At 36.3% G+C, this 10,323-nt stretch overlaps 1 protein-coding gene across 1 annotated transcript; it reads right to left on the bottom strand.

Moving 5' to 3' along the window:
- Nucleotides 1-699: 699 nt before the first annotated feature.
- Nucleotides 700-5,997, bottom strand: LOC124634122 (zinc finger protein 532-like). Its single transcript, XM_047169545.1, has 3 exons — nt 5,892-5,997; nt 5,163-5,302; nt 700-2,572 (listed from the first exon to the last, which is right to left on the bottom strand). The coding sequence occupies exons 2-3, from the start codon at nt 5,285-5,287 to the stop codon at nt 742-744; spliced, it is 1,956 nt and encodes a 651-aa protein (XP_047025501.1). The 5' UTR covers nt 5,288-5,302; nt 5,892-5,997; the 3' UTR covers nt 700-741.
- Between the last annotated feature and the right edge of the window lie 4,326 nt (nt 5,998-10,323).

Raw genomic sequence — 10,323 nt, 5'->3', positions numbered from 1 at the left:
ACTTCCGTAAGATTCTAAACGGGAGATAAATTGTAATTTTTACGTCCACATTTTCGTAAATTGATAATTTTACTGAACTCACTCGTAAAATAATAAGTAAGCAGTAACCAAACGCTACGCGCGATCTGATTGGTTGGCTGTCACGTGTCACTTCTCCTTCCTAAGCATTGCCACTATGAACATTGACCAATCAGAGAGCAGTGTGTTATTTTACGTATTTCAAAGATCATATATTTAAGAGTTTCTGTGATTGGTCGAACCATATAAAATCTTACGAATAGATTAGATATATTCGTTAGTTATAAATTTACCGTAAGACGTCGGAAATTGATATATTTACGAAAATGTGGACGTAAAATATTACAATTTATCTCCCGTTTAGAATCTTACGAAAGTTTATAAACTTCGTAGTAAATTGATAAACTTACGGATCTTGTTATTTTCCGGTAACATATATACACATTGTAGGCTGCTTTTCATCAAAACGTAGTTTAACGTTTAGGTGTAGGTCCCGGCTGTCATTGAACATCCTTGGCAGTCGTTACGGGTAGTCAGAAGCCAGTAAGTCTGACACCAGTGAGTGTAACCAAGGGGTATTGGGTTGCCCGGGTAACTGGGTTGGGGAGGTCAAATAGGGCAGTCGCTCCTTGTAGTGCACTGGTACTCAGCTACATCCGGTTAGACTGGAATCCGACCCCAACATAGTTGGGAAAAAGGCTCGGAGGATGATGATGCTGCTTTTCATTCACTCTTATTCGAATTGTTTTTCATTAAGAACGCCATACCGTGAACTCTGAAATGTTTCGCTAATTCTTCTGGACCTTCGAAGTCTTCTCGACAAATTGTGCACTGATTTTCACGAAGTGGCTCATTGGAAATAACTTCGCTGCTTTGGTACTTTATGAGAGCATTGACATTGTAACAATTTTTTTCTTTAATATACTTTTCTACATCTGATATATCATGCTCTAACAACATGTGTTTCGAAAAAGTGGGTTTAACAACAAAACTTTGCCCACATTCCATGCACTGATAAGCCATGCACGGATCCCGATGAGATACCATATGTTTTTCTAATAATGGCTTTTGTTTAAAACTGTCTCCGCATATGTTACAAACGTATTGATTGCCAGAAGCTTGACACTCACTTGTTTGTGTGTCGAGCGGGACATGATCGGCCGCCGAGTTTCTATTATATCGACGCTTCTGGATTCTTCTGGATATTTTCCTATCAGTAGTTTTTATGCTATCATTTTTAGTGCCTAAAATGTTCTGTTGAGATATGTATTTTGAAACATCAAGTCTCTTGAGGACTATTTTAGCATCCAGGCACTTATGCGATTTATGAAGAGAAGCGTAATGTTTTTTGATTGCATTCCAGTCTTGAGATACGGTTGCTTTACAAATCCAGCACGTGATGCATGTATTGTTTTTTTCATTCATAACATCAAATTCCCCGGAACACTCAAATGTGGAAGAACATTTGTATGGACATTCGTTAGGTAGATTGTGTATTTCATCATATTGACAACGGTAGGTGAAACTTCTCCGACACTGGTCACATCTTTTAACAACTCTATATATTCTTTTCAACTTCTTTGAATTCTTTTCAGACAGATCATTTTCATTCAAAATACTGTTTAAGATATTTGCCATGGTTTCATTTTTATTGTGATTTTCCATGAAGTGTTTAAGTAAAATAGATAAATCTTTAAAAACGACGCCGCAAGGCCAACACGGGTAAACGCAAGTGAGCTTGTGACTTTTCAAGTGGCTCTCCATGCGACTTTGCAACACAAATTTTCCTGGACACATTTCGCATTTGTAAAAGACGAGTGCTTTTGTGTCTGTTTGGTGGGTTTTTAAATGGCTTTGCATACTGCCTTCATTGAAACAAGCCACAACGCAGTACGGACATTTGTAAACTTTCTTCATGTGATACTCTTTCACGTGCGATTTGTAATCATTAGGATGGAAAACACGGCATTCACGAATGGAACAAGCTAATCTGGCTGTTGCCCGCATCATCTTAAAACCTTCACAATCATGGTTATACGGATAATGTATATGTTTGTGAGCCAGCAAATGAGAACCGCACTCTGGACAGTAATATGGAGGGCATTTTAAGTGCAAACGCAAATGTGTTCTCACTGCGCATGTAGTTGGCAGTGCAAATAAGCAAATAGGACATGAATAGACTTCGTTTGAATATTGCATGTAATGATCAGCTCGATCTTTATACGCGATTCCTGTGTTATCTAAAACTACTTTGCACTCCAAGCAAACTGTGGCATTTTGTGACGAGTTTCCCTGAGGCGTTGTAACGTCTACAATCTTGGTCGGAGTGGTTCGGGGTGGCGTAGGAAGAATCTTGAAATTACTCAATGGTAAGGGCTCTATTTTTAAGTCAGTAACATTGATTGTCGCAGTTTTGAAAACGTGAGATCTTATATGAAACAGTAAATTACATCTATTGAGAAACGTTCTCGTTTGATTACAGTGCCGGCACATGTAAGTAATCTTCATAGATTGGCGATTGACGTGATCATGAAAACTGGATTCAAAGATGAACCTGTAAAAGATAGAAATAAACATGTTAATTGATTTGTCCTAGATTTTATAATTGACTCATAAAAAATCACAGATCCTAAGTGAGCGTTCACACAATAATAATAAGTATAAGGAACGCGGTAATATTACATCCATAATGAACCATATAAATATAAACGATCCTGTAAATATTGACTTTCTGTGTGAACCCACCCTTACAGAGAAAAATGTATACTTAAGGTACCTATATTAAAACCAACGACCCGTTCCGGTTTTGCACGGTATAGGTAGGTATAAGGCATTAAACATAGGCCGGAATATCCTACTTATATCCTACTTCCTACTTATATTATAAATGTGAAAGTTTGTGAGAATGTATGGATGTATGTTTGTTATTCAATCACGCAAAAACGGCTGGACCGATTTGATTGAAATTTGGTATGTAGATAGGTGATACGCTGGATTAACACATAGGCTTTTATCAACACACCACGCGGGCGAAGCCGCTGGCGGAAGCTAGTAGGTAAATAAATATATCGGGTGTGTCGTTCCTAATCACCTTAAATCCTATCACATCTACTTTATGATATTCTATGACGAATTGTAAAAAAAAAATACTTTTCGTCATCTATCGTTTTCATCATTTATAACATCATAATGTGTAAAGCAGAGATAAAGTTAGGAGTATTGGATGTTTTGACCAGTTTACAGCTGTCAGTTTTCAAGGGAGAATTTCAGTTGTTTGTGAATGACTCTTATAATATGATGTTCTAATTCTCGTACATTTTTATTCTATTTACTTTGTTTGCAAAATTATTTTTTTTTATTTTTACGTATTTAATTTTTTTCTTTGTGCTAATCGACATATTTTAACCAGTATATTAACGTATTTAATTTAATGTGATAAGGTACGACACACCCGATATTTACTTGCATCGATCTTTCCGGGATTTTTAATATTTTGTATGTACCTACGTGTTATGTTAAGAGGGGGGATTACAACTACATATTAGGTACGTGCGAACTACTGATGTCCTCCTAGCCGACTATCGGCCTCGTCAGCTGTTCTCGTATAATGAGATCAGCCAGCTGTACTGGATAATGGACATATTATTGTGCACTAGCATTTGCGCAGATACAGGTGATCACCATTCCTTCACCCTTATGACCCGGCGCGGCGGGACCGGGGACGGTAATTCGACACGAACGGAGAGAGATCAGGTGCAGGATTTCTAAAACCCGCGATTTTTGCCCAACCCAGGAATCGAACCCGTGACCTCGAGCACAGCAGCCGCGCTTGCGGCAGCTTGACCAACGAGAATTGTATGAAATCAGTGTAAGTACAGACGCCAGCAGGTCAACGTCCCGAATTTGTAAAATTTTACCAATCGAACTTAAACTTTATCACGACAGTAGACCATTGTGATAAAGTTGAAAGTCTAGTGAAGACATTTGTCAGATTGAGGTAGGTTGATCTTCTGTTGTTGGTACCTACATAAATAACTCTACATATACCCCCGTCCCGGGCGGCAGTAGGTATTCACACACCAAGAAAAAAATGGCGTTATTTTTATACATACAAGCGCAATCTTTATTACTTTAAGTTTTTTTAAGTGTTTCGAGGAAACCCAGATAAAAAGTAGCCAATAATAAAAAATGATATTTTGATATAGGCATGAGCTATTTTACTGTCAACAAGTTGCATCAAAAAACCAGTCAGCCATTTTCGAGAAAAGTAGTAGTAAATACACACACAAAAACTTTAGCTATTTTACTATGTATTAACTTTATTAAACTTTTGTATGCGTCTTGCTTAAAATTACAGTTCTTATAATGAAAACTCAAAATGTCAGGTGTTCTGTGACTATTAGTTTGATTAAACTACTTAAAAACATGCACATCATCTAGTAGAGGTTCTTTAAGCTTTACCTAGGACTATCTGCAACCAGTTGAGGGTTGATTTATATTAGGCCGGGACGTGGCCGGGGCGTGCCGTGTACGTGGCTCGAACGGGGCACGGACGTGAAACGTTACATACATTTTGTATGAAGTAAAAGCCCGGACGTGGCCCATCCGGGCCACAAACGGCGCTCGTCATACAAAATGTATGTAACATTTCACGTCCGTGCCCCGTTCGAGCCACGTACACGGCACGCCCCGGCCACTTCCCGGCCTAATATAAATCATCCCTTACCATGTGCTTTTCTGATTCTTATCTACATCTATAATTCTATAGTAATACAATAAAGACAAACATTTAGTTAGTTTGTAAAGGCTCTGAAACTACTAAACTGATTTGAAAATTTCTTTCACTTTTGAAAAGCTACTCTTCCCAAGTAACATAGGCTATATTTTATCCCGGAACAATAGTTCCCACGGGACGCGGGTGAAACTGCGGGAAAACAGCAAGTCGAGTATAAAAATAATTCAAGCTAGCATTTGTGGTTATTACAGAGCACAGCTACAGAACATTTTAATTTTTTCTTTAAGATTATATGACTTGCCAACATTGCCTGTTTTATTCCAACCTTTTGACCTTTCAACTTAAAATTATGGAATTATAGTGTACAAATGTACCTACCTAAATATATTTTTATTGAGAAAAAACTTACTTGTCACCACAGTCCGTACATGAAAATATTTTATGACCATCCACAGGATCTGATATCACATGGTTCGGAATAGCTTTAGTGAACAGGAGATTTTTTATACTCAGCTTGTCATTTGCCACATCCATTTTTATATATTTTTTCTGAAAAAATATTTAAAAATTAATACTAAACATATATTTTGATGATTTTTCTACGATTTTTACTTGAATCTATTTTATGCAGGTATCATAGTTAATAAAATATATTATGAGGTGCATTAAGTTGGTTCCTACTTATTTTCAATTGTAGTGCGAGTAAAAGTTATTTATTTTCTTACATCTGTCTTAGAAAAATACTTAATTGGACCGGACTTGGCATTCTATATATGTTATGTCAATCATCCAAATTAATATACTACTGATGCCTACATGGTATATCATATATGTACCTAAGTAGATTAGGATGTTTCTTAAAAGGAATGCAGAGGTCCTTTCTGTACTAAGATCAAAGGACATTAAATTCATTGCTATTAAGGTATCCATCATTATTATCAATACCTATAGAGGATACTTAGTAGCTATCTATCGACTACATCGTTTACCATATCCGGACAGGATATACAACATGCGCACAACAACGCAACCATTACGTATGGAACATGGCAATACCTATTGACTATTAGGTTTTTAAGTATACGACATTTTGTGCCACAGCTAAAACCAAGCCCAAATCATGAAAATATTCCTTTACCTTGAATCTCGATTTTCAGTTTTTTTCTAAATTATTCACAAACGACAGCTTTTATCCATTTTAACATCAATTGACAGAAGCACAAAAACGCCCTCTGACGAGCTCAAGATGAGGAAAGTATCGCCAGTACTGAAAAATTTTTGGTGTTGCCAGTCAGTAGAAATTGTACTCGAATAGTCTGCTAAATAATGATTCGATGGCATTAATTCGTATAATGATTGAAAGTAATACACATATTATCATTTTGAATTTGATAATTGCATAAATCTCAACATTGGAATCACAGACAGCAGCGTAGGTAAATACCTACTGACGCCTACGCCTGTCACGCTTTGTAGTTAAAAGTGATGATAAAAGTACTAATTTCAAACAATAAAATAAAGATTGCTATAAACCTATTTAACTGTTCCTAATTTAGGAGCTTTTACAGAAATTATTATTATTTCATAAATATTATTTTAACAAAAAGAACTGTGTTACCATGTTACCCATCAATATAAATTATTCCGCAGCGTGGTGTTGCTATATGCTATATAAATACATAGTATCAATGATGGGATTGCTCGCTAGAATCATGCTAGTAATTTCCTTTAAAAAAATAGGTTGGGAAATGAAATTAAATCGTTTATTTTGCAAGTTGCACATTACATCACCTTTGCACGTCATTTTATGAACACTGGGGTCTCGGCATAATAACAGTCGGGATAATAATAATAATATGTTCTTATAGGTAGGTAGGTACTTGCTATCGGTGTCCATGAGACGTAATGAGGTAGGTACTTATTATAATGACCTTAAGATGAAAATTGCTATTCCCTCCTTACGTAACTTTGCGGAAATCCAAACCCCTCTGCTCGACAAGATTTTGACATATGACTATACCGTTGATTCGGCGGGATATTTTGAATCGCGACATGGAAGTCAAAAATTTGTACTAACTTTCAACACATGAATTCTAACTGCCACACTCAGAGTCAGTTAATGGTTACTTAAGTGGCTCCTTAGTATAGATTTAAAAAAGCTCACTCTCAGACTGCCACACTCAGAGTCAGTTAATGGTTACTTAAGTGGCTCCTTAGTATAGATTTAAAAAAGCTCACTCTCAGACTGCCACACTCAGAATGGATACTTAAATTAGTCCTAATGAGTCCTTAACTAATTATCATTAAATCTGTTAATGAACGATACATCCCAGAGACGAAATTTAAGGGTTCATTAGTTAATGACAGCTTTAAGTATCCGTAGGGCAGAGTATCGTCAAATTGTCTTTGATAATGCTTATCGATAAACGAAAGGTGTAGCCGCACCTTAAAATGTGAAATTATTAAGTAGCAAAAACTGTTATTTAAATACATTAAAACCTTGTATATCAACAATAGAAATAAGAATTTGTTAATTTCGGGATCGTTTTTACGTAAAAACACCTATTTTCATGTAAATGATATAAAGTACATGGAAACTTTTTTCTGGTATCACTGTCAATATTGTACTGTCAGTGTCAAGGTTACGTTTAAAATTCTTGTTCCGTTAACCGTCAGGAAAGAAAAGTGTGTGGAAAAGTGTGATAAGCTCTGAAATAAATAGCTTTATCTTAACATATTATCATGGTAAGTTTCGTTTCTATGTACATTAGTAGCTGCACATATGTATTTGAAGAATTTAACTTGTGCTTGTTTCATTTTAGGAGTCTTCAGGAACGAGAGCCCCACGCAAACGTGTGGCTAATTTCACGGCGGACGAAAAAGCTTTGTTAGCAGAATTAGTTAAAAAGAGACCAATCGTGGAATCTTAAATAACAGATGGCAAGTCAGTCGCCAAGAAACAAGCAGCATGGGATAGTATAACACAGGAGTTCAATCAGGAATCAATCACCAACTTCCAGACTACGGGCTGCTTTGTGAAAGTTTAAGAAAACCCAAAAAGCGATTTCGGCCCGACCCGGGAATCGAACCCGAGACCTCGAGCACAGCAGCCGCGCTTGCGACCACTAGATCAACGAGGAAGTCAAATAAACTTTGTACTACATAATTGGCCTCTTGTTCAATTAAAAAAATATTCCTCTTATTTTATGGATTTTTATTTATTAAAAATTATATTACGAGAAAAATCTATCAACTATAGATTGTCGAACCAAAAATCCATTGCTGTTGGTTGTGCTTTCACGCCTTTCACTCAGGACAACATCATCATTCTCAATATGAGGAGATTCCCAGTTCTTTGGAACCAAATCATCAACCTGTAAAGAAATATTATGCAGTGTCGCACAAGCACATATAACAGCCACAACTGTATCCATCTTAATGCCCATGCCAAGTTGGAGACAAGGAAACCTTCTTTTCCAAATGCCAAAGCATCTTTCCACAGTATTCCACATTATATTTTATTTGGCTTCTGTTGTAGTTTTCTTGTGCAGTTGAATTTGGTGATAAAAACGGTGTCAGTAGCACATTGCTAACTGCATACCCGCTGTCCCCTAAAATTATCCCTTTTAACACACCAGTATTCAGTCTTTGTTTACTTGCACTACTGTTATAAATACTACTATCATGGGTACTGCCAGGCCACCGGGCTACTAGATCATAAAATTCCAAGTTTGTCCCAGTGACTGCTTGAACATTGATAGAAAAATACCCTTTTATATTCCTATATACTTCTAATGTTACTCCTCCTGGGCTTCTTATTTGGCCCCACTACTCTAAACCTTCTGGTATAGTCTACAAAATCAATAAAGTCAAGCAAATCATTCATCTTTACTTTATTGTTAAAACACTTCTATTCCTGAGACTTTAAAATATTTTATTTACTTTTATAACCTTAAACATAAATGTCAAAATCAATCATTAGAAAGTTAAGTAAAGGTTTTGCTGTACTTAACTTTAATTGTCATTAAGGGATGGTAACGGATCATTAATTGTCTCTGAGAGTGAGCTTTTTTAAATCTATACTAAGGAGCCACTTAAGTAACCATTAAATGACTCTGAGTGTGGCAGAGAGACAATTAATGATCCGTTAGCATCCCTTAATGACAATTAAAGTTAAGTACAGCAAAACCTTTACTTAACTTTCTAATGATTGATTTTGACATTTATGTTTAAGGTTATAAAAGTAAATAAAATATTTTAAAAAGTCTCAGGAATAGGAATGTTTTAACAATAAAGTAAAGATGAGTGATTTGCTTGACTTTATTGATTTTGTAGACTATACCAGAAGGTTTAGAGTAGTGGGGCCAAATAAGAAGCCCAGGAGGAGTAACATTAGAAGTCTATAGGAATATAAAAGGGTATTTTTCTATCAATGTTCAAGCAGTCACTGGGACAAACTTGGAATGTTATGATCTAGTAGCCCGGTGGCCTGGCAGTACCCATGATAGTTTTATTTATAACAGCAGTGCAATTAAACAAAGACTGAATACTGGTGTGTTAAAAGGGATAACTTTAGGGGACAGCGGGTATGCAGTTAGCAATGTGCTACTGGCGCCGTTTTTATCACCAAATTCAACTGCACAAGAAAACTACAACAGAAGCCAAATAAAATATAATGTGGAATACTGTGGAAAGACGCTTTGGCATTTGGAAAAGAAGGTTTCCTTGTCTCCAACTTGGAATGGGCATAGATGGATACAGTTGTGGCTGTTATATGTGCTTGTGCGACACTGCATAATATTTCTTTACAGGTTGATGATTTGGTTCCAATGAACTGGGAATCTCCTCATATTGAGAATAATGATGTTATCCTTATGAGTGAAAGGCGTGAAAGCACAACCAACAGCAATGGATTTTTGGTGCGACCATCTATAGTTGATAGGTTTTTCTCATAATATAATTTTTAATAAATAAAAATCCATAAAATAAGACGAATACTTTTTTAATTGTTGAACAATTATGTAGTACAAAGTTTATTTGACTGCCTTGTTGGTCTAGTGGTCGCAAGCGCGGCTGCTGTGCTCGAGGTCTCTCGAGGGTTTTCTTAAACTTTCACAAAGCAGCCCGTAGTCTGGAAGTTGGTGATTGATTCCTGATTTATACTATCCCATGCTGCTTGTTTCTTGGCGACTGACTTGCCATCTGTTATTTTAGATTCCACGATTGGTCTCTTTTTATCTAATTGTGCTAACAAAGCTTTTTCGTCCGCCGTGAAATTAGCCACACGTTTGCGTGGGGCTCTTGTTCCTGAAGACTCCTAAAATGAAACAAGCACAAGTTAAATTCTTCAAATACATATGTGCAGCTACTAATGTACATAGAAACAAAACTTACCATGATAATATGTTAAGATAAAGCTATTTATTTCAGAGCTTATCACACTTTTCCACACACTTTTCTTTCGTGACGGTTAACGGAACAAGAATTTTAAACGTAACCTTGACACTGACAGTACAATATTGACAGTGATACCAGAAAAAAGTTTCCATGTACTTTATATCATTTACATG

The sequence above is a fragment of the Helicoverpa zea genome, chromosome 1 (genome assembly GCF_022581195.2).
Source record: "Helicoverpa zea isolate HzStark_Cry1AcR chromosome 1, ilHelZeax1.1, whole genome shotgun sequence".
Taxonomy (NCBI): Eukaryota; Metazoa; Arthropoda; class Insecta; order Lepidoptera; family Noctuidae; genus Helicoverpa; species Helicoverpa zea.
This window is presented reverse-complemented; position numbering and strand designations above follow the sequence as displayed.